We start from the raw sequence: 24,941 nt of genomic DNA on the forward strand, positions 1-24,941 counted from the left end.
GAAATCTAGTAACCAAGAATACCTTGTTTAATGGCTTTGTAACCAAGGTCCAAAGCAGAGAGAAAAGATGAACAAGCTGTATCAATGGCAATTGATGGTCCAGTCAAATTAAAACTGTATGAAATCCGATGAGCAGCTGTACTCATTGCTGCCCCTGTGGCATCATAATGGTTTATTTCAGCAACTGCCCTGCTGGTTATAGATTCATAGTCTCGATTCGTCAGGCCTGTAAATACAGAACATTTGTTTTTAAGGTCAATTTACACTCAAATCTACATCTAGTACTGGTTTTTATTCTTCACCTCCTATCCTACAATTATTTATTATTTCACTTTTATTCTGTGTTTCTTCTAAGGACTTAAGCAGCATGTGTTTCCCCATCTCAGTTTCCCTTCACAGTAAATCGGATAACCAGCCTCGCACAACCAACATGCCTAGGTTTTATTAATGCCTGAAGGGGTTAAAAACTCAGAGTGAGCTCTTCTGCCAAGCTTAGCTATGTCACTTCCCCTGACCTTGGGATGAGATAGGTAATCAGGCTTATGGTCCCATCTACTTGAGAAACTCAGTGTGTGAGGAGGTTTGAGCTACTTGCTCCAGCTCAGCCATATGGCTCTCACCAGCCACCCTTGTGTTCATATTCCAATAAATCTATGAACTTTTACCACTTTGTAACTAAGCGAAGTTTTCCTGCCTGTGCAATGTTTTCTGATGAACGTATGGAAAAGCACATGAAGCTGATATTGGATGAGTTTGTAAGTAAACCAATTTTTAAATTACCAAACTTGTGGCCTTTTCCTATGCTGGGGAATAGAGGAATTTAGGAACTCACTTGGAAAGACATATTTTAAAGGCCTAACAATATTATCCAATATTGTCAATTCTGACAAAGCAATTACCGTATTTTTTGCTCTATAAGACTCACTTTTTCCCTCCTAAAAAGTAAGGGGAAGTGTGTGTGCATCCTATGGAGTGAATGCAGCCTGTGCAGCTATCCCAGAAGCCAGAACAGCAAGAGGGATCGCTGCTTTTTTCTTGTGGAAAAATACGGTATCTAGGGTCTTCCAACATCATTTTATTTGGAATTGCCAGGTGTAAACACCCATATAGATGTGGTGTTACCAATCGTTGTGTGTTCACCTCTAAAGCAGATATATGGTATGCAATGTAAACATACAAAATCTTCTGCATCAAAAATATTATCTTACCAACAAAAACCCCTGTTTTGGTACCACTAATGTTTTCAGGAGTGACTCCTGCATCTTCCAGCGCTCTGTAGGTACATTCCATGAGTAACTTTTGCTGAGGGTCCATACGCTCAGCTTCCTCATTGCTGATGCCAAACAGCTTGTTATCGAATGCATTCAATCTAAAAAAATTAAATGGAGGTATGACATGATATACAGTGTGATTCACATACTGCTTAATCCAACATGCTCTGATAAGATATACTTAAAATTCATTGAAGCCTAATACTACATGTTGTACCAGCACATAAATTGTTAAGATAGGACACAGCAGATAGGACACTGTGCCCATGTCATTTCATAGTACAGTGGTACCTTGGTTTATGAACTTAATCTGTTCCGGAAGTCCGTTCTTAAACCAAGGCGTGCTTTCCCATAGCAGCGGGGACTCAGTTTACAAATGGAACACACTCAACAGGAAACGGAACATGTTCTGCTTCCAAGGCAAAGTTCACAAACCAAAACACCTTCCAGGTTTGCAGCATTCTAAATCCAAGTTGTTCATAAACTAAGCTGTTCTTAAACCAAGGTACCACTGTATGAAGCTGATGGAAATACCAGTGAAACACCATGGCTTGAAACTATTGCACCAGGAAAAGCTGCACTGCAGTATAATCAGGGCTCCCCCCCCCCCACCAGAACTCACTGGAACTCAGTTTGGCAACTCTCAGGTGGGTGCCATTGCCATTATAAGAGGACAAGGGAGGTGTTCATTGTGAGTTCCATCACCTCTTTTTCTAGAAAAAGCGCTGGGAATAAGGATAACTCTCATGTGGGAGACAACAGTGCTAAAATGGGTTATAGCTGCCTTAGTCCCAGGGCAAGATCTGAAGCAAGAATGAGGCATTTGTTGGGCACACTGGCTGTGATTTATGGGACATTTGGAGGAGCATAGAGACAACATCTGGTCTGAAGGCACTTAGGAACATCTCCTTACTGAAGCTGAGCAGGTCCAGATGTACCTGGGTTGGTGAATGCCTGGAACTTGGATTCCATGATGGAAGGTGGGGTATAAAGTGTAAGGAAATAATAATGATAATAATGAATTTATTAGTGTTGTGGTCAAAGAGGCTTAAAATGTGCCTCTGCTCATGCTGCTCACCAACACCACCTCAGCATGGGTCCTGCCCTCAAGGCCTTCTGATCATGTAGTTGGAAAAGAGATTAATACCCACACTCTGAATTGTAGCCGATGAGCAGAATGTGGAGGGACATTATTATTATGATGACATCACATTTTTGTGTGAAGTTCATATAGTGTACAATTTCAGCATAAGATTTGCACCCAAAGCAGCTCACGTAGTGTGGAAATGCATTCATTATAACGCAGCACTTTGAGATTGCTCGTTAATTTTAAGAGATATTTTGAAAGGTTCATATAATAACACATACAGTGGTACCTCGGGTTAAGTACTTAATTCGTTCCGGAGGTCAATTCTTAACCGGAAACTGTTCTTAACCTGAAGCACCACTTTAGCTAATGGGGCCTCCCGCTGCCACTGCCGCGCCGCTGGAGCACGATTTCTGTTCTCATCCTGAAGCAAAGTTCTTTCTGGGTTAGCAGAGACTGTAACCTGAAGCTTATGTAACCTGAAGTGTATGTAACCCGAGGTACCACTGTATTACATCAGCGAGTCATTTCAAGGGGGACATCTGCAAGTTTAGAAAGTCTGAAGGATTTATTAGCAAAATATATGACTTACTCATCAAGAAGAGCAGCACGAGTTGTACGTATTTTACCTGGTTTGTCGTCACCTGGATCATACCACTCTCTAATGTTAAATCTTTCTGGAGGTATTTCTGTAGTGCAGTTTCTGCCATTCTCTAACACTTTCCAGAAACTGTCAATTCCTTCACCTGTTGCATTAAAATTTAAATATACATTTTTAGATGTATTAAAATATACTGTTTCCGTTTTCAAAATGTCAAACCTGTCTTGTTCAGTTTATCTGAACTTACATGAGAAATCCAACTTTCAAAATGCGATACAAATTAAATTTGCATTTCAAGTGCTACAAAATTTCAAATTTCATAGAAAATTGGACCTTTTCCTAAATCACACAATCTCATCATACTGTCTGTAATTTTTCTGCATGATGTTCCTATGAAAATTGCATTTAGCTGCTATCATATTTGTTTGGATGGCATCTCGCAGATGAGAGCCATCTAGTTGTGAAGGCATAAGGTTTAGGTTAGCATATTCCAAGTTCAGGAAGCCAAAATACATAATTAAATTGATATGTGCTATTCTGCTTGTTGTGGAAGTTAGATCATACATTTAAAGAGTATTGATGAGATGCAAAATTCCAAGATTTGTCTTGTAACAAACCTGAATTTCCAGTGGACATCATAATATCACAGACATTCACTTCTCCATGTTCATGACAGGGACATATTAAAAATATTTCTAGCAGGTTAAGTACTTAAGTCGTTCCGGAGTCCGTTCTTAACCTGAAACTGTTCTTAACCTGAAGCACCACTTTAGCTAATGGGGCCTTCTGCTGCTGCTGCTGCACTGCCGGAGCACGATTTCTGTTCTTATCCTGAAGCAAAGTTCTTAACCTGAAGCACTATTTCTGGGTTAGCGGAGTGTGTAACCTGAAGCGTATGTTACCTGAAGTGTATGTAACCCGAAGTACCATACCTGAAGTATATGTAACCCGAGGTACTGTATTGGTATCTCTCAATAACTAGTGCTGAATTCTTAGTTTACTCTTACTTTAAATCACGAGAAAGCTTTATGCCATAGAACAATAAAAAGAGTGCAAGAAACATGGATAACTTTCTTATATCACTCCCCCATCCAAAGACTTACCTCCAGGAAAGTTGCATCCTATACCCACAATAGCTATTTCATTCTCAGACGCCATCTATATTTTATTTTTCTACTTGCGTTGGTTACTGAAGAAGGCAATCGTCCTGTGGAAAAGAAGTTGTAAGTATTTATTTTTCCGTCCTGTGGAAAAGAGTTGTATTTATTTTTAATTGGTGCCTACTCCTTGAAATATAAGCAACCCTTTGTGATGACCGCAGAGTAATATTCTTCGATGAAGAGCAGATCAGTTCATAAATGTGTGTGTGTGTACGTGTACTATATATCTATACAGTACCAATCAGATGTGATCCTATTGCAATAAACAAACAGAACAGCAGGTGGCAACCTACAGGTCACCTGGGCAACCAAGCACAGATGAAGGGACCAAATCCTGTGTAACAAAAGTAGGCAGTTCCATAAAGATTAATACGCAGACATGAGTTGGCTGCTGAAGAGGAAGTCAATGTTTTGAGACTTAAGACTCTCCTGAGGGGCAGACTGTGAGTACTGAGGGGAATTCCAAGGCCCCACCTTCCACTTTACATTTAAAGCAGAATCTTGCCCCATTAAACAGTCATAGCATCCCCCAAAGGATCCTGTCAGTAGTGCTTGCCGAGAGACCCTTATTCCCCTCACGCCGCTACACTTCTCAGGGCGGCGAAACAATAAATCCCTCTTACCTCTTTTTAATATGGAGTATACAGTAGTACCTAGGGTTACATACGCTTCAGGTTACAGTCTCTGCTAACCCAGAAATAGTGGTTCAAGTTAAGAACTTTGCTTCAGGATAAGAACAGAAATTGTGCTCTGGCGGCTCAGCAGCAGCAGGAGGCCCCATTAGCTAAAGTGGTGCTTCAAGTTAAGAACAGTTTCAGGTTAAGAACGGACCTCCGGAACGAATTAAGTACTTAACCTGAGGTACCACTGTAATGGGGAAAGCGCTCTAGAGAGCGTGAGGTAGCTTACACTTGACGTGCTACAGGTATGCCAATTCTAGGGGGTTTCGGTGTCTTCAGCCCCCTCAATATTTGTTTGAAGGCGCCCAGCGCCCCCCCAAATGTTGAGGGAGACTGGTGCAACACACACTGACACACAAACCCCAATCTTGGGGGGCAACCTGGCACCTCTCACATAACATCTAACCTTTTAAAAATAAAATAAAATGTTTCTATTACAGAGGCACCTTAGTTCTCAAACACCTTGGTGCTCAAACGCCTTGGTTCCCAAATGCCGAAAAACCCGGAAGTAAGTGTTTTTTGGAAGCTGAACGTCCAATGTGGCTGTCGGCTATTGTTTCTGGGGGCCTTCACCTATCAGAAGCTGCGCCTTGGTTTTTGAAGATTTGAGAAGTCAAATGGACTTCCGGAACAGATTAAATTTGGTACTTTTGTTTTTGCTATTTCTTTTGCGTTTTTGTTTATGAGGCTTTTTTGATTAATTTGTTTTTGTGACCATGTGGACCCCAGTTCAGCTACTGATTGAGTGAGTGAGTGAGTGAGTGAGTGCAGAAATGGATAACATACACACATACACATTCAAACAATGACAATCAGTGAAGGTAAGATTTTTTCTTAAAATTTTTATCATCTACAAAACTTATTTATTTTATAGTACAGTACGTTGATTATTGCTTTCATTTTATGGATCAATTGTATTGTTAGATAGTGAAATTCATGTTAAATTTCTGTTTTAGGGGTTGTTTTTAAAAGTCTGGAACAGATTAATCCATTTTGCCTTACTTTCTATGGGAAAGCACGCCTTGGTTTTGTAACACTTTGGTTTTGGAATGGACTTCTGGGACGGATTAAGTTTGAGAACCAAGGTACCACTGTACTGATATGCTTCCCACCCCAGGATCCATCCTCATTTATTTATTCCCTGCAAACAAATCACAATGGAAGCTTAATGAAAAGCCAATGTATAATCTCCCTTCAAACAAATCAGGATGAATTTTTAATAAACAGGAAGCCAGAGATGTCTAAGTCTTCACAGCAAAGGAGAATCCTGTTGTGGACAAAGGTTGTCATCAAGTGAGACAATTATTTGAAGGGCAGAAAGCTACATTTGGGGAGGAATGTAGTCATCTGGTCTTTATGGGGTTAGATTTCATACTTCTTCTTATAAGACGGAGTAAGCCTCCAGCTTTTTGAGTTTTCTCCCCAATTCTTTCCAGCTTCTGTTTATAAACATCCTGTTTTGGCTGGCCTAGATACAGTGGTACCTCGGGTTAAGTACTTAATTCGTTCCGGAGGTCCGTTCTTAACCTGAAACTGTTCTTAACCTGAAGCACCACTTTAGCTAATGGGGCCTCCTGCTGCTGCTGCGCCACCGGAGCACAATTTCTGTTCTCATCCTGAAGCAAAGTTCTTAACCCGAAGCACTATTTCTGGGTTATTGGAGTCTGTAACCTGAAGCCTATGTAACCTGAGGCATATGTAACCCGAGGTACCACTGTATATAAATTGAGCAGCTGCACTCACTTTACTCCTTACGAAATATCTTCCTGTGTAAAATGAGCTTTTCTCTTTTATTAGGAGCTATCGAAGAAAGTCCAATAAAAATAAAAATATCCCACTCACATCCCATCCTTCTGTGAAGTATTTCACACTTGCATTGTTTGCAACAGGCTGTTTATGTTAATGTTAAGCAATTGTTGTGTAAGCGCCTATACTTTGCCCTTTCCAGAAATTTCAACCTGGTCTATTTCTGCATTGTGCTATTGACATTTAAAACAACAATTTTAATTCCTTACTCTCCAGGACAATTTTTCTTTCATGACAAATCGTAATTGAGTATCAGTACATTAAGGTGTGAGATGATTATCGGAACCAGTTTGCAGAAACAGCTACCAACAGTTTAGGAATGCAGCAGTTCTGCTACGGCAAGAGCAGGGGACTGAGGCATCCTCCCTTTGAGATGGAATGCACAGAGTCTCTTCCTTTAACTGATGACTAACAATGTAGTCACAGCGTAATGAACCTGAGGATCCTCCCAGCTCCCACACAAATAATATGTTTTCAGAAGAGCACAGAAGCTCTCCTGTTTGCACACCAGCATTTTGTTTCCGACTGCGGCTAACCAGATGCCTCTGGAAAGTTTTGTAAAACTGTACCAGGGGTTATTCCAGATTTGCTATTTCTGGATAGGCTTCAGTCACATACCAAAAAATTCAGGCTGCACAATTAAAGTTGATAGGGTGCTCTTGCACAACAAAAACACTCCCCAACACACACCAGAAAAGGTAGAATTTTGGGATAAGGGGATTGATGGGCAATTGCACTGGAAAGTGCGGAATAATTTATTGATTAACTGTATATACCTACTTCTTGATTTATTGATTAAATGTATATACCTACAAGGATCACAGAGCAGTTTACAATATAGAAACTCAAAAGTACATAATGTAATAACAAACAAAGCAATACCCCCACCTCTCACCTTTTTCGGATTGAGAAAGTCATCTGACCAGTGAGGGGGCCCAGCTCCTTAAAAAAAAGATCAGCCCCCCCCCAGTGTCTTGGCCCCAAGGAGCTGGCGCTCTGGCCCCACACAGTTCAAAAGGCCGGGGTGAAGAGGAATGTTTTCACCTGGCACCTATAAATACGTAAAGGCACTAGGCTTTGAAATTCCTGAAGTAACATGCTTCAGCTAAGGGGTAATTCCACTTGCTCATGTTCTCTGGGACACATATGCCTGCAAATATGCATATTTATCCTAAGTATATCATATAGCATTAAGACCAGTGCTTTTATTAAAGAAAAAAAAGGTGCCGGTACTCAGTTTGGCTGGATCATGCCCAATATCTTTATGGAAATTATGAAACAATTGTTATGCCTCCCTATAAAATGAAAAGAAGATCTTATTATGGAAAAACTAATACTGAACCATTTTCAATAAAAACATCCTGGGCACATTGAAAAAAAGCAGCTGAATAACTTTGTAGGTGTAAATAAAGCACATTCTGTAAGTTTCTATAAGCAGTTAGCAACACACAAGTAAAATATTAACTGCTCAATTACTTTATTATTTCAGATAACTTCAGGTGTGCATGCATTAGAGATATATACACCACCTATGTGTGAAGGGGGCAAACTGGTCCTGGGTTCCCATTTCTCCAAAACATTGTCAATAAAAGTTACGTTCAAATTAATCAGCTACAGAACAGAATGTTATCTTTTCCAAGGAGAAAAGGCTGAATTGTTCAATCTACATTACACACGCACACACACACACACACACACATATACACACCAAACTTTATAAGCGGATACTCACATAAACAAAAAGCTTGAAAGACATACACATAATGTACAATAGTAGTATATAGAACAACTTGGAAGCATTCAGTTTACATATTCAGTTTACATATTTAAGATATACCAACAACAAACACAAGCACATATATATAAAGCCCATGCTTCTTTTTTTATGCACTACTCCATTTTGTTTGTTTCTGCAACCAATACTTCCTCTGTTTAATAACACCTACCTTAGGCATGGATTTCCCAGGTTCCATGTGCTCTTTATAAGGATCAGTTATCAGTTACACTGTCAAGGAATCCCCAGTCCTTAGTCTCCGTACAAAAGTCCTTAGTTGTTCTTCATCTTTTCTAGACGCATTCAGGCTAGGCTGTCTGGTTATACCAGAACAGGCATCATGCTTAATTGGCAAGTAAACAGCACGTGGTTTTGTACACTGTCTTTCAACAGTCAGAGATCGCAGAAGCTAATGAAACATGAATAAGATTTAGAAAGATAAAATTGTCGTGGCAGAAGCAACAGCCTCAGACCAAATGAATAATGAGATCCTAAGGTAAAGGTAAAGGTACCCCTGCCCGTACTGGCCAGTCTTAACAGACTCTGGGGTTGTGCGCCCATCTCACTTAAGAGGCCAGGGGCCAGCGCTGTCTGGAGACACTTCCGGGTCACGTGGCCAGCGTGACATCGCTGCTCTGACGAGCCAGAGCCGCACACGGAAACGCCGTTTACCTTCCCGCTGGTAAGCGGTCCCTATTTATCTACTTGCACCCGGAGGTGCTTTCGAACTGCTAGGTTGGCAGGCGCTGGGACCGAGCAGCGGGAGCGCACCCCGCCGCAGGGATTCGAACCGCCGACCTTTCGATCGGCAAGTCCTAGGCGCTGAGGCTTTAACCCACAGCGCCACCTGCGTCCCCCAATGAGATCCTAGGCAAGATAAATCTTACTTTTTTAGCACAGTGGATAATACTATCATAATTATAAGTGTCTCATATTGTAATAAGCAGAGATTGGTTTTACTGGTCAGTTGCTGCAACTCATATATGTTAAGGGAGCTACAGAAAGAGAGCCAGCTGTCAGTACAGTGGTACCTCGGGTTAAGTACTTAATTCATTCCAGAGGTCTGTTCTTAACCTGAAACTGTTCTTAACCTGAAGCATCACTTTAGCTAATAGGGCCTCCCCCTGCCGCCGCGCTGCTGGAGCACGATTTCTGTTCTCATCCTGGAGCAAAGTTCTTAACCCGAGGTACTATTTCTGGGTTAGCGGAGCCTGTAACCTGAAGCATCTGTAACCTGAAGCGTATGTAACCCGAGGTACCACTGTACATGCCATCTCCACCCTGACCAGTCCCCTTACCAACCAAAAGCATTCCTCAGTGTCAAACTAGATATGATGCTAAATGCATAATTGCCAGTCACGTCCCTGTGTGTTTTTAAAATAAGAAGTAATCAACTTTTTGTGGGTTGAGGGCTGCATCCCTTGGGGCAAAGTGGTGGTGGTGGGCAGAGCTGTAGCTACAGGGGGGACTATCCAGGTTGTTTGCCCCAGGCGAAGTCTCCAGAGGGACACAATTGAGGCTTCTGGCCTGTGTGTGTGTGTGTGTGTGTGTGTGTGTGCGCACAAAAGCGCATGGGGGGTGCCCAGCTGGGTCTTTGATCTGGGTCAAATAAAGCCTAGTTTCGCCCCTGGTGGGGGGACTCCCCCCCCCCACCGCAGTCAGCAGCTATCCATTTCTATTTCCCTCCTCATGCTTGCTCTCAGCGGTGGAGGAAGCCGATTGGGCGCCTGGGGCAGCGCTTGTGACCGCAGGGTGGGGCCAGTCACCCATGGGGGCGGGGACAGTCGCCTGCGGGGCCTCCAAGGAGTCTGCCTGCCTCCTCCCACTCAGCCACCCTACAGCTGAGGGGGAGTTGGTGGGCGGACTGTTTGGGGCAGCACTGATGAAGCCACTGTGTCACTCCCAGGAGACGTGTGGCTCAGGTGCACTGCAGGCCCTGCGCTGAGTGCCGCCCGGCATTTTGTCACCCCCTCAGTGGTGACACCTGGGCCGACCCGCCCCCGTCGCACCCCCTTCCTCCGCCCCTGCTTGTTCTCCCTCCCTCTCCCTGCCCCACCCTCCTCCCTGCGACTCCCAGTCTATTCATCCATTCTGCCCCACAAACATCAATTCATACTGTAGCCTTATGAGGCTTTGTCCTCGGGTAGGAAAAATATTGCACCTGGGAAAGGGAAGTGGGAGTCAACAGACACTCAAGGAATAGTTTCGGAGAAAAGGCTTTTATTTCTACCATCCATGAACTGGTAGAAGGAGCAAGTGTGATAAGTCACAAAAAGCATGCACGAAGTTCACAGTCATGTGCACAAGCATATATACCCCTTTCCAGTTCCCTCCTCCTTTCTCCTCCCCCAGGAGTCCTCTGAGCATGAACAGAAAGCTGTCTTGGGACTATTGGGACTCTTGGCACCCTTCCCAGGAAAGGGGTTTCAGAGTGTTCAGATATGTTTCAATCTCTTGTTCCGGCATGGTTCCCGGACAGAAAGTAAGTTGCAATGTGGTTCTTTAGCAAGGCCAGAAGGCATGAGAAAGGCCTGAGAAACAATGGACTGTGTTCCCTACCTTTTGTTGCAATCTTTTTAGTTACAGCAAACTGAATGTTTCTGATGCTTAGCTAATGCCTTTTAGCTGCTGAGAAAAATGATTTTGAAAAGCTCTGAGAAGCTTTGAGCCTGCTTTGGTGGGGGGGTGACTTCGGGCCTAGGTGAGGTCACCTGTCCTCACCTTCCTTCAATACAAGCACAGAAAAACACACAGGCCACCTCCTTCCCCCCACCCCACCCAGCCACTTTTGTAGTTTGGTCTGCTTTCCCTCAAACCAGCTTCCACCTAGTTAAAATGCCATATTCACTTTGCAGTTAAGCTGAGGTGTGCGCATTTGAGACCAACGTTGTGCATGTGCAGATGACAACTTCATGATTAGAAGTGGTGAGGGGGAGGGGTTGCAGACATGGGGAGACCCAACAGGTAATGCACATTGGATAAAGACATCTCTGTTCCATCTCTGGTGTGCACAGAAACATGCAACTGTGACTTGAAATGCAGCGGTGGTATGGCAAACTTTTATGGTTGGGTGGCCATCTGTTATGGATGCTTTAGTTGAGATTCCTGCATTGCAGGGGGTTGGACTAGATGACCCTAAGAGCCCTTTCAGCTCTATAACTCTATGAGTCTAAGCCACTAATGTGTACATAGCCTCAGTCTCTTGGAACAGCACAAAGAAACCTATCGGTTCCATTTCAGTCTCTGCTTGTTGTCAGAATGAATGCTCCCCACATTAAATGGGGGGCGCCCTTTGCGTGGTTGTGCGCAGCCCCCTGGACCCTATGCGGCACCATTAGCATGGGCTTGGCTTCACCTTCCCCAGGTGGGATACCTTGAGTTCTCCGCCTACCTCAGCCAGCTGCGTTGCCAAGGGGATCAGGCCAGGTAGGGGGAGGGACCACCTGCCCACACAATAGGGGGAGGATCTTATCTGGGAATTGTCAGTGGGCTCCAGAGCTTCTCCCACCCGACCCACCCTCAGTTAAGGCTTCTTTTGCAGGTTAGCCTTTTCTCCACAGGTACGCGGGCGCTGCTACGGCAAGGTCGCTGTTGAAGGGCTGGAAAGGAATTATCCTGCATTGGCAGGTTGCCTTTCCTGTAGCAAAACGTCACAACTTTGGCAGTATCAGGCCTTGGGCGGAATCCTTTAGTCTATCTTCCCTAAATGGGGGTGGGCGTGTAGTGGTGACCCATGGCCCGCTTCTCTTTGCGGCGGTGATCCCAGGGTTCCCCGTTAAAGGGGTTGTTTTGAGGGGAGGCTTTGGCTGTACGCCTAGATGTCATTGCTCTCCCCTGCGATGGCGGCGTAATGGGGGTGGGTTACCTCTGCTTGAACATATGTTCTCCAGAGCCAGCCTATCCCCCCCCCCACTCTGGATAACCCTGATGTTCCCCAGATCCCCGGTGGGGGACTGGGAGGGATAAATGCCCAATGCCTGAGCCAAGGTCTACACTCATCTGAAACATAATAAAGTTGTGGCCAATTTTAATCCCATAGCACGTTGTCTTGAGTCGTTATTCCACACGGGGGCCGCCCAGGGTTTGGGGGACTCCGCCTGTCCATGCAAATCTAAGTGTCAGGTTTGTATACAGGTATTTTCTGTTGGCCACAGTGCACCCCCCTTTCGTTGTTTCTGTTGTTGCATTTACCATTATTAATATGCATTTACTAGCTTTGTATAAAAGTACTTTTCTGACAACTTGGGACTTTTTGGTTGCATATGTACCATAAACCTATCAGTTTACAAATAGTACTGACACTTTAAAGTAATTCTTTACTCAGGGTGTCAGAAAATTAAGAAATTAATTAGAACAATATGTGATGAGATATGGGTTTAGAGCAAAAAAGGAGATAAACAACTTATGCAGCTGCACAGACCTCTCTGGTAACATCAAGAACAGAGTACATAGGCATTGCACATCCTCTGTTGTTTTTATTCAGTGTCTGGGGTGTTTTTATTCAGCATTTAGGGGTCAATTTCTGTGCACATAAAAGTTAACTAATAAGGCCAATGTTCACTAACATACCTCTCCTATGATGCTCAGTGGAACAAAAAATGTCAGTCCTACCCATAGCTGTCAACCTTCCCTTTTTTTGCGGGAAATTCCCTTATTCCAGCGCCGTTTCCCGCTGCTATCCCGGATTGTTAGATATCCCGTAGTCTGTCCCCGGGACAGGTGAGGCTGCTGATCCCTTATTTTCAAGGTTGCTGATCCCTTATTTTCAAATCTGAAAGTATTTTCAAATCTGAAAGAACAGTCTATCTGTATATTCATATTGTTTACATGTTTTCAAGCCATTTTACAAGAAATGACTGGTTGGCTGGGCCTTAATTAGACATCTACCAGAACATGCCTTAGAAAACATTGATCTGGCCATGATCAAGTCATCTGTGTGCTGTAACTTATGCATGATTTATTGTAACATGCAGCTAAACACATTTTATGCTGTGTAGAAGAAAAAGAGGAAGAGTGTGAAATATTTTTTTGTGCAGTTGTGCACATGAGTGAACCAAAGAGAACTTGCCCCAAACCTGTATCTTGGCATCCAATGAATTCTTCTTTTATGTACCTATCTTTTCCTTGCCACCAATGATTTCCTCAGCCTTGCAGTCCATTTCTTCCTTTATTTTACTGATAATTTTCATTTGTCCACCCCTTCCTTTCGTTTACTAAAAGTTTGAGGAGGGGGAACTACTATTGCAGTGGGGGGGGGGTAGTTTAGAATAAGCCCTGCTGCACTCTGTCCTCAGTAAGTAGGCCTTATTCCACCCACATTTGGGGTATCAATGACACAATGTGACTTCTTCCATTTCTGGGCTGCCTTTCTCTATTATAAAGGAGGACTCAGGGCATGTTACAAACTTGGTAAGCCATTATCAAATCCACTGTAATGGAACGGACATACTCAGTGTTAAGAGGCTTCAGTGTATGAGCTACCCTCAGGAATGAGTACCCTGACTGAGATGCAGAAGGAATCCCCACTAGGGCCATGGTCAGCTCCCAAGTCCTACAGCAAGGATGGGGAGCTGGTTCCCACCCTGGCATTGCTGAGCTTCAACTCCCATCAGCCCTGACCATTGACCCTGCTGGCTGGAGCAGATAAGAATTGGAGTCCAGCAATAGCGGAAGAGCTGCAGGTTTCCCATCCCTGATCAGCACTAAACATAAATTTCTTCCTTGTACACTCACATGTATAAGAATCTATATGTATCAGCTGAAAAAAAAAATATTGTAATGCAATAATTCTTACTAAAGTAATATTAAATATACCTACAAAGAATCTTTAAAACATTCTGAGTGTCTTGTCCCCCTTCAACAAAAATCTGAAATTGTAGCACCTCTGCTTGTGGTTAACGCTTAGCTGGAATGAAATATTCAACGCAGCAATAGAGAAATTAAAATAATAATTTATTTGTCAGACAAATAAATGAGAGGCACAGTGGTATATGGTTACCAAGCTCTGGCCTGGCCTCTTGCCATCCTGGCCAGCACTTATATTCCCTTAATCCAGCCCCCTTTGCTCCTCCTGTGGCTGCCTCTGTCCAATCAGCCTGGTTGAATATTCCTATTGGCTGTTTGCTAGAACCAATCACAAAAGATACACCCACAAAAGATACACCCACTTCCTTGCCCTTATAAGGGAGACAAAGAGCTATATATATGACAAATAAGTAATAATATATCTTACATGGAATCTTAATTACCAGCTCACCTCTTGCCCTCCTTGCCCTATTGCCTTCTAAAACAAATGTTTAATCTTACATTTTTATGTTCAACAGATGTCAAGGATCTTGAGTTCACATCAACATTGAAAGATTTCCTTCATTTAAGGTTTCTAAACAAATGCCTGACAACTATATATCAAGAGTGCTTGGATGGCGTCTTCTGTCTAGCAGGGGGGCTAGACTGGTGGCTGACTTAATTTCAGGATAAATACAACTCTTACAACCATATGAAATAAGAATCTAGCATTCCTTAAATCCTTTGCATAATTACATTTAAGCCAATATATTTAAGCTAATATATTTCATTCATTTATCATAGGTAGCCTTTTAAAAGAATAAAGCCTTTGTAAAGTAAAAAGGAACTCAGTAAAAAAACACAGCTTTTAAAATAAACCTCTTCAGTGTACACCTCCCCCCTTTCCCCCTCCTTTCCCAGCCAGCTAGATGCTTCTCCCATTAGCTCTTCCCAACATTTATTGCCTTTTTTAACTCTCTCAGTTTAAGAAAGAAACAGCTTTAGAAAATTTCCCAAAAATGCTCTCTTTTCTTCTAGCCAAGCCAGTTGCCGTTTTCACTGCTCTTGGCCTTTCAACCTTAGAAAGAAGATCTGGCTCATTTTACTGGGAGGCACATTGGTATTATTTTACTTATTTACCCATTCTTAATTGTGTTTTTTCAGCCTTGGGGCAGCATATGTAATTCTCCCTTTTTATGACTTTGAGAATTGTTTTTCTACTATAAATCAATGGGGCCCCCCTTGTCTTAGGAGAAAAACCTCTTGCCAAGGTTCTTTCTGCCTGGCATGAAACATTTGAAAATCCTTTTTTTAAGCTCATTTTTAAATACAAGCCTTGATTGCAATATATAAGCTTTGATAAAAATGCAGGCTTATGATTAGGTGCCTCAAAATAACACCTCCCTTTTGTATTAGGAATAAACATTCCATTTAATCACATAAAAGTACACTTTATTAACTGATTAAAAACAAGTACACCTTTATTAACTGATTAAAAACAATGTAATTTATTTGAACACAAAGAGTAATAATGGTTATTTTTGATGCAAAGTAGTAATAAAGCAAAAAGACTTCGCTGTATAGCATAAAATTATAAAATATGCAAGTACAAAGTAGTAATGAAGGTAAAAACATCTTCCATATTAAAAATAGGGGGGGGGAGAATATGTACTTCACAATTTTAAACATGATATGCAAAGTTAACTAATATGGTACTTAACTAACCTCCAAACTCTGCAAAATATAAAGTGTAATGTTAATTATACTGCATACAGGCCTGGGAATGAAGGCAGCCAATGGCAGTGAGGACTGAACTCCAAATCCAGCCCTTTGCTCAGTTCACTTTTTAAAAGACCCAGGAGAGGCAGAAGCAAAGCACTATGTCGTGTCTCCCTTGGAAACTGTGAGATCACAGTGAAAAATGCTATGTATTGTAATGGTTGTTTGAATTTCCTTGATCAGTTTTCAAAAGGGAGAAGATAAACATACAAAACATACTGTAGTGGAGCAAATGACTTGTAAACACATTTTACATTCATTTTAAAATCCTGTGTTTAATGTTCAAACTCAAGCTCAGCCTCTTCACCCTTTCATAAAGGGCAAGTGATCCCCGTAAACCACTTTACTTGTCTTAAGCATGCTAAAACATTAGGAAGGGCAAACCAAGAATGCCCCAAAATGGTTCAGAGTAAGCTGTTTCAGGACTCTCTGGGCTTATCAACCTTTCCTCTGCTCTTTCCATGCTGTACTTTAAAGCTCCATGTCCCAGCACCCCTTTATTTTTTTGCTGTGGAGTTTCCCCATGAAAACCTGCATTTTAGAACTCAATCAGAGCAAACTTCAACCCACTGAAAGCCTGAATTGACATTTGCACCGACTGAGAGCTAAAGAGTGGATTTTTGCAGGGAAAGCTCCAGGGCAAAAACCACACATGCTTGGAGACAGAGCTTTAAAGCACGAACCTGTGTCTGGAAAGAGTGGGGCACAAGATAAGTATGGATAAGTCCTCACATGAAAAGCTTAACTGTCAGCAGATATAAATGATTACCGGTGTCTGTGGTGAAATAGCAGTTGGCACTAACTAAGACTATAATTACATCTATTTAGTTAATCCAAATTATGGTTCTTGTTGAGGGTCACTATTAATAGAAAAATTAGATTTTTTAAAAATGATGCAGATAAAATCAACACTGAAGCTAGGAAAAGATATTTCAGGTTTCTACTTCACAGTTCATTTTTCCCTCAGGAATCACTTGGGTTCCCCAGGTTCCTTAGAACATTCTTCTAAAAGCAGTGCTAAACTAAGCACTGTGCTATGAGGATCAAGAATTTTCACAAGTGGTATATCAACCTTATGTTCTATATAAATAAGATTGCGCAGAGTCATGGCCAACATGGAATCTATGCCAAGGGACAAGAGGGGTGTATTCATTGCAATGTCACTTGGATCTGTACTAGTGAGCTGACTCACCAATGATATGATATAGTCTTCAGATTTTAGTGCAGCCAAATCCTTGGACATGGCTTGTTCAAAAAGCTCAGCCTGACTGCCAAAATGTTCTATCATAATTGTATGCAGGCGACTTCTGATTGCTGGAACTTGACGATAGTAAGTGTTGAGCATTGTTTTGAAGTTCAGCTTCACGGCAGCTTGCTGAGGGTGGTTCAGAGTTAAGCTTGTTTTAAGATTCTCATAGATCTCATCCACTTGCAGAATTGATATACCCTTTGATTCCACCAATTTTTGAAGTTGATTTTTACCGTCCAGTAGTCCCAGATTCAAGGCACCCCAGTTGATCGATTGTCCTGACAGTCCACAGTTTCTTCTGAATTGGCAGAAAAGGTCCAGGAAGGAATTGGCGGCAGCATAGTTTGCTTGCAATGAATTTCCAAGGAAGGAAGCAACAGATGAATAACATACAAAATAATCAAGAGCCTGTCCCTGAGTGGCATGGTGCAGATTGATGGCACCAGCAACCTTTGGGCTTAAAACTTTCTCAAAGCTAGAGAGCGTCATATTTTCAATGCGCCCATCATGCAAAACCACAGCACTGTGGAAAACACCTTTGATTGGACACTTTGGAAAGATTTTGCTGATTGAACTGATTGCTTTCTCAACCTCAGACCAAAAAGTCACATTGCACTGCAGACTGATGATATTGCACCACTTGTTCTGAACCTGCAAATCACTTATTTCCTTCTGCTTTTCAATGCTGGGCTTTCTCCTTGAAAGGATTGCGATGCATCCTCCTCCATTTTGAGCAATAAATCTAACAGTTTCATAGCCAAGCCCGGTGAGTCCTCCTATGACTATGTAAACAGCATTCTGCTTAAACATCTTCCGCTTTGCTTCATGCACTGGTATGTCAGAAATACACCTGTTCTGCCCATTGCTTTTCAGTACAGCAAATGAGACAGCCTTACAGGTAAAGTAGGATGTTATCGTGTCTATGCTCTCACTGTTTTCTGTCTGCTGAAAAACGGAACAAGGCAAGTCCTTGAATTGCCTGCGTTGCATTGATTTCAACCACTCACTGAAAGGCTTGTGGGAATGTTTCAGCGATGATTTCTGAAAAATGGTTGCAAGACTGAGAATATGAATTTGAAAGTTTTCATGACCGCTTCCAATTAGAGATCGCAAGTGTTCAGAATGGTGGTTGCCATCGATTACCACAACATCCTGAAGATGTGAAAGACGGGCTAAGATGTCTTTCGGTAATCTTTCTAGGAAGGGCAGAAAGACAAGGGCGTTGCATTGAGCTACTCTTTTTTCCAGGCTGCTGTCAAGTGCTGTACATAAGGTGTTCCAGCCCAGTTCCTGAGCTGACAAAGCAAGCACTTTACACAAAACCGACTGTGGTTCATCAGAAATAATGCCTAAAAATCTATTCCGTTTCATCTTTGGTAACATCTGGTGCAAAATTTCCCATCCTATCCTGAAGAAGGAGACACAGGGTACAGTTAGAAAACATGGAAATTTCTGGGTTTTGAAACACACTGCTTCTGGAATCCTGATTCTTGAAGATGCAGCCACTGGGTAGCATGAAACAATATGATCTCCCACTTTGATCTTTTTTACATCACTGCCTGTTGCAACCACCGTTCCACTGTAGTCCAGAGCCAAGAACCTGTATTTATCAATGGTCTGTGAATTCCAGTATAATGTGTTTCCAAAGTTACAGCTGGAAACACTAACAGGATAATAGTCTTCAGAATGGATACTTATTTTCTCAACTTGCACTTCAACATTGTGATTATCAGGATAAATCTCAATGTGGTCAGCTGGCTCAGCAAATAGATTTCTTACTTCATGAGGCTCAGAAGTGTAAAAAGTTGACAGCTCAGATTCTTGAAGAGACTGAGAAGGATCATTATAGGACCTGTCATCAACCTGTGTACATCTAATTTCAGAAGTGTAAATTCTCCCCTGATTAATCCAGACTTCAGCATATTTATCTGCTTCATATTCTACTAAAACATCTGCTAAAACTGCTATGTCCATTGTACTTGTTGAACCCATATCAATAATCTGAAATGTGATTTCAGGAACTTCAAGAATGCAGGATCTTACCATCCCATACAAAGCCAAGCCAGGGTTAATGTGGTCTACAGTCCTGCCTGTTGCTCTATATGTAATTATCTTGATGGAACCATGACTGTTCTTCTCTCTCAATGCAACGACAAGTTGCCGGAAAGCTTCACAACATTTGGATAAGCTTGCAACAACACTCTCAGGATTTTCTCCATTTGATCTTTGAATTCCCCACATAAACAAAACATCACTGTAGTCATGCACCTCTAGCCTAATTTTGTCCTGAGCAGCTGAATTTGCGCTTCCTGACACCAGTAATCGCTCCCAGTCTTCATACATCAAAAACCTAGAATCTTTATGTAAATATTTTTTGAGCTGTTGAGAAACTCCAATTTTGTCAGCAAACACTGCAGCTCTGGGTGCATCTCCTGAGGTTTGGATAATCTGGGAAGGGGTTACCTCTTTCCACTGATTTTCAAAAAGGAAAGCATCATGACTATTGGACGTTCTCTTCAGAAGAGTGATCCCAACACGTTTAATCTCAACCAAAAGAGAGCCTTGTTTATCTGTGAAGCATCCACAAAATTCTAAATAGTTCTCAGTAGACTTACTTGTTTTCAGATACATCATCATTTCCTCTTCCAAAGGTCGGACAATTACAAGGCTACCTATGTTGGAAGGAAACCCTGTACAGTTGTTCCTGATTTTTGTGGTCATCACACCAATCATTTGCAGAAAGCAATCTAATATCACTGGATGAATAAAATGCTTGTGCAGTTCTTCCCTGGTTTGCTTGTTCACCTTAATGGTGGTTATGGCTTCCTTCAGCTCTTCAAAATAAAACACATCACTTAGCTGCTTGAATACCGAACCATACTGAAATCCAAAACGAGATAATGCTTCGTATATTTCATCCTTTCTGACAATTGATTTACAACGCTGAAAAACATGTCTATATGAAATGTTATTTTCTTCAAGAAAGGTTTCTTGGTTCCATGTGATCCGTCCAGATGCATATACCGCACCAGATGAGGACAGTATTTTGAAATCTTTTGTTTCCTTTTGTGATACTACTTTTAGCTTCAAATCATGAAAATTTTCACTTAAAACACAAGGCGATTCAAACTTCATGCTCATCTGACACAAACTTAAGGGCTCCTTTCTTCCTGAGCTAGCCATCACAGCTGACATAGCAAGTTCAACAAAAAAGGCACCAGGAACCAGAGCAACACCATTGAGCTTGTGCTCGTACAAATAGGGAGTCACTGTCTGAGATATGGAATACTTGAATTCTGAACTGCCATTGCTGACATTATGAATTGACAGGTGGTTTGTGTTCAGCTTGGTTTGAGTTGGCTGCTGGAGCCTGTTTAAAAATGACATGAGCTTCTTATGATCAAATTGATACCTGGGGTAGGCTGCTGGTACACCCTGATATCCTGCATAGATGTGCTCCCAATCTGGATTGACTCCCAATTCAAAAAGGCCTTTAACAAGTGTGAGAAGTGTCATATATTCTTTGTCAAGGTGCAAGGAAGGAAAAACTTTAGCTTGTGTCCCTAATGCTTCAATTATATATCTTTTCAGTGCACGCTGGGGACCAATTTCCACAAATACAGGATCATCTCTGCTTTTTGCTGCAGTTGTTATAGCCTCTGCAAAAAAAACAGGATCCCGAACCTGTCTGGCCCAGTAGGTGCCTGTAACAAAATCACCATCTGAAACGGCCTTCCCTGTTGCTGTCGAGATTAGGTCAATCTCTGGCTTCCCTTTCTTTAATTCTGATAGATTGTCTGCTATCTCAGTTAGTACTGGATCCATCATTTGGCTGTGATATGCAGCTGGCACATTTAAAACATAAAGAAATACGTTTCTTTTACTGAAGTGCTCAGCCAGATCTTTCTGAATGGCGTGGATAGACGCTTCATCTCCTGATAAGGTGCAAGACAAAGGACTGTTAAATGCTGCAACACAGACTTTCCCTGAATATGGTCCAAGGGCTGCTGACACTTCTGCAACGGGAATGTTGCCAACCACCAGCATTCTGCCTCCAGTGACTTTAGCCTGTAGTCTGCTCCTGTGGTAGATGACTTTGACAGCATCTTCCAGGGAAATCAAGCCAGCACAATGGGCAGCAGCTACTTCGCCAACTGAATGGCCAACAGCAGCAATTGGCTTAATGCCCCAGTGTTGCAGGAGTGTAACCAAGGCCACCTGCAGTGTAAAGAGTAAGGGCTGGGCAACTTCAGGCCTGGACAAATCTTTGTATTCATTTTCTTTTGATTTTAGGATTCCTGTGGGAAGGTGTTCTAGAAACAGCCTTTCTATTTCTTTGCATTTGTCTCTAAACACTGGCTCAGTCCTTAGCAATATCTCAGGTATCCCTTTCAGATCCAGACCGTTACCAGAGAAGACAAAAATTAATTGTGGCGGTTTCTTCAGCGGAGCTGTTTCCAGTTCAACCGCAGGGGAAAGCTGTTGCTCTAGTTTCTGTAGTGAAGATGCCACAAATGCTTTTCTGTACTTGTAGTTTATATGGCTTCTTCTACAAGCAGATGTATAGGCCAGATTTGGGAGTGTCACTGAGTCACTTGTATTAAGGTATCTAGCTGTGTCTTCTACTGCCCGTTTGAGAGAATTTCCTGAAGCTGCCGAAATGACAAATAATTCGACAGGCCTTCGGACTGGAGAAATAACCTGGATTTGTTTAAACTGTCTGACAACCACATGGGCATTGGTGCCCCCAAATCCAAAACAGTTGATCCCAGCAACTCTGCCATATTCACCAGGCTCCTCCCACTTCTCCACTGTTGTTGGGATGGAGAGATTCAGTTTCCCTGTATTTATGCTGCTGGTGCTCTCTGAAAAGTGCAAGGATGGGACTATCTTCCCATGGTGCATCATGAGAAGAACTTTGATTAAGCTTGCTGCCCCAGCAGCTGACTCTGTGTGCCCAATGTTCCCTTTAACGGAGCCAATCTTGAGAGGGGGCAGATTAGGAGACCTCTTTTGACCAATGACATTACCTAAGCTCTCTGCCTCAACAGGATCTCCTGCAGGTGTCCCTGTGCCATGTGCTTCAATATATTGCACAACAGATGGATCAACACGATCTGGGTAGATGCTGAGCAGCAACTTCTCCTGTTCCTCTTGAGATGGTCTGGTGATTGGTGTGACGGATCTTCCATTCTGGTTGACTGCACTCACGCTGATGACACCCCATATTTTGCTGAAGTCTTCCTGCGCCTATTTTAAAGAAGATGAAAAGAGGTAAAGCTTCTTAAAGTTGTGAAACATAGGGATGGCAAACACAGCCAGTGCAATATAACTCAGTTGAACATTTTATGATATGCTCTCTCTCTTATAACAAAGATTATGAGACATGGTGAGCATTCTACCAGCTATGACTATTTTATAAATAGAATTAGACATAATTCCTAGGTTTAATGAATTAAGAGTCAGGAGTTTGTGAATCCCGTGTCTATACTCATACCTTCTTTAACGATTTCAGCAAAAGAACTCCACAACCTTCTCCCCTTCCATAGCCATCGGCCTTTATAGAAAAGGGTTTGCTGACTCCTTCAGGAGACAGCATCTTTGCTTTACTAAGAGCTATGAAGACCTGTGGTTCCATTATGCAGCTCACTCCTCCACAAAGAGCAGCTTCGCAGTCTCCTGTAGGGTAAAATAATGAATGCATTTCTGTTCAGCATAAGGCTCAGTATTTAGTCTTCTGAAAAGATTACATCGGTATACAAACACACACATTTGCCTGCCCCTCCAAGCTTAAGGGCATTCTGTTAAAGGAATCCAGGGGTGTGGATCTTGTCTGAAGCCTGGGGCAGGGCTAGGGCCATGGCAAGACCCTGTCAGGAACCCTGGGTTAGCTCGAGTTGGCTTGCATGGACGGGGTTCCCCCTATCCATGGTTGACCCTTACCGGACTCCCTGTGTGATGGGCAGGAGTCAGATGTAGTCGGGTCAATCCAATGCCTAAGCCAATAAAGCTCACATTCTGTAACCAATAACGCTGTGGCCTAAATTTGCCCAATAACATTTAACCTAATACCTGTGCCCTTGTGTCTTGTTCATCAATGAGGGGGTGGTTTCGGGGTCTCAACACGCAACAGTAAGTCTCTCATTGTTTGTGAGGGGAAATCTGTTGTTCTCTTTAAAATGTTCTAGTGTGAGTAAAGCAAATGTCTACATCTTGTCACTAAATTAATATAAAATTATTTTCCTAACTTACGGTTAGCCACATCATTCCTATAAGCTCTTTTCTCTCTCACTTTTACTCAGTGCTTGCCTACTGGAGTTTATGGTCTGTGAGGCAACATACCTAAATTACAAAATGCACCCTGTGTGACATGACATAATATAACTGGTCCACAATATGCATAGTGTAAGGAAGACCCAGATAAATCCCAGAATTATACTTCGAAATATGTCAGTCTTATTTGTGAGTGCCTGTGGCCTTCAGAAGGCTGGGGGTTTTTTTTGGGGGGGAGGCTTTCACAACATACAAACTTCAGACCTTTCCAGAAACATATTCCAATATTTTACTGTGCCTTGAAACTGATGCTGCTAAATAGGGAATAAAATATGGGAGGCAATATCGCGCGGAGTGGGGACTTGTTTGCCACTTTGAGGTCCTTAGAGGAAAGGAAGAATATGAACGAATGAAAAACTATTAGATCTCATTACCTTGTTTAATTGCATGCAAAGCAAAGTGCAAAGCATAAGCAAATGAGGAGCAAGCCGTGTCGATGGCAACCGATGGCCCAGTCAGATTAAATGTATATGAAATCCGGTTAGCAGCTATGCTCATTGCTGTCCCAGTGCCATCGTAGTGGCTTGCTTCAGTGGGGTTTCTGCTACTCATTAGCCTGTAGTCTTGATTCATCATACCTGTGAATACCAAAGATGTATCGTGTTACCAGCATAGTATATTGAGAGTACAGTATTCATTCTGAACAACTTGATTGCATTTATTGCTCTAGATCTGCCACACACCACATGCTTCAATCTACACAACAAGATTAGGCTTTTCAATGAGTCATCTTCGTAAGGGAATGCTATGCAGCTATTCAGGTTTGTGAGTACTGATCAGCTAAGTGGATAGACTTTGAGTTGTGAGACTAGGGTTAAAAAAAATAAATCCACCATAAATTGCATTTCCTAGCTCTCTGCTAATCTCTCTGCAGGTCTCCAGTATATAAAATGTGAATGCAGTTCACCTACCTAACAGGGTTGCTGTACAAATGATCATGTTTTACAAGAATGTTTTACATACATCACTAATAATATGAAAATCATATTATTCCTCAAATTTGAACTGAATATTGGAAATACTGCATAAATGTTGCTTTATAGCATAGTATTATTTATGTGTTTTATTTACTATAAAATCCATATTTACATGTTCTATTCAAAGCAGCTGATAGTCACAGAAGTTCTTTTAATGATCATAAAGTCCAACAGCTCTCTTAATACACTAGACTTTATTTTTTAAAACTGCAAATCATGTAACTGATTAATCACCATCAACAGCGTTGTTCATGTAACCAATAGATACATGTTTGTTTCTTGAGTTACATCAGTTTAAACTTTCTTTGGCTTGTAATGCTCTTAAGCACGGTTATATTTACTGGCTAGAAAACTTCACATTTTCTTCAAAAATATTGTGTAGTCAGCAGTAGATACTAATTGTCTTTAACAGTGGGCTGAATTACATTAGCATGTATTAC

At 42.0% G+C, this 24,941-nt stretch overlaps 2 protein-coding genes and 1 long non-coding RNA gene across 9 annotated transcripts in view; 1 reads left to right on the top strand and 2 right to left on the bottom strand.

Moving 5' to 3' along the window:
- LOC310827930 (mycocerosic acid synthase-like) overlaps positions 1 to 24,941 on the bottom strand; it is a 68,481-nt gene that overhangs the window by 7,866 nt on the left and 35,674 nt on the right. The window contains exons 1-5 of one of the 6 annotated variants that reach the window (XM_083704551.1): positions 8,552 to 8,848; positions 4,063 to 4,166; positions 2,951 to 3,104; positions 1,233 to 1,369; positions 23 to 226 (exon numbers count right to left, since the gene is read on the bottom strand). In XM_083704551.1, the coding sequence (XP_083560677.1) occupies positions 23 to 226; positions 1,233 to 1,369; positions 2,951 to 3,104; positions 4,063 to 4,117 (550 nt within the window). In that variant the 5' untranslated portion in view covers positions 4,118 to 4,166; positions 8,552 to 8,848. Of the gene's footprint in view, positions 1 to 22; positions 227 to 1,208; positions 1,370 to 2,950; positions 3,655 to 4,062; positions 4,167 to 5,245; positions 8,849 to 24,941 lie in introns of those variants that run through there. The other 5 variants (XM_083704548.1, XM_083704552.1, XM_083704549.1 and 2 more) reach the window with 5 other exon arrangements.
- Positions 16,832 to 24,941, bottom strand: part of LOC310827927 (phthioceranic/hydroxyphthioceranic acid synthase-like) — a 28,067-nt gene continuing 19,957 nt past the window's right edge. For both annotated transcript variants that reach the window (XM_083704492.1, XM_083704493.1), the window contains exons 5-7: positions 23,899 to 24,102; positions 22,689 to 22,870; positions 16,832 to 22,441 (exon numbers count right to left, since the gene is read on the bottom strand). In XM_083704492.1, the coding sequence (XP_083560618.1) occupies positions 16,913 to 22,441; positions 22,689 to 22,870; positions 23,899 to 24,102 (5,915 nt within the window). In that variant the 3' untranslated portion in view covers positions 16,832 to 16,912. The remainder of the gene's footprint in view (positions 22,442 to 22,688; positions 22,871 to 23,898; positions 24,103 to 24,941) is intronic.
- Positions 22,377 to 24,568, top strand: LOC310828121. Its single transcript, XR_014556695.1, has 2 exons — positions 22,377 to 22,465; positions 24,195 to 24,568. It is a non-coding gene; the product is annotated as an uncharacterized lncRNA (long non-coding RNA).

The sequence above is a fragment of the Podarcis gaigeae genome, assembly GCF_964106915.1.
Source record: "Podarcis gaigeae genome assembly, chromosome: 12".
Taxonomy (NCBI): domain Eukaryota; kingdom Metazoa; phylum Chordata; class Lepidosauria; order Squamata; family Lacertidae; genus Podarcis; species Podarcis gaigeae.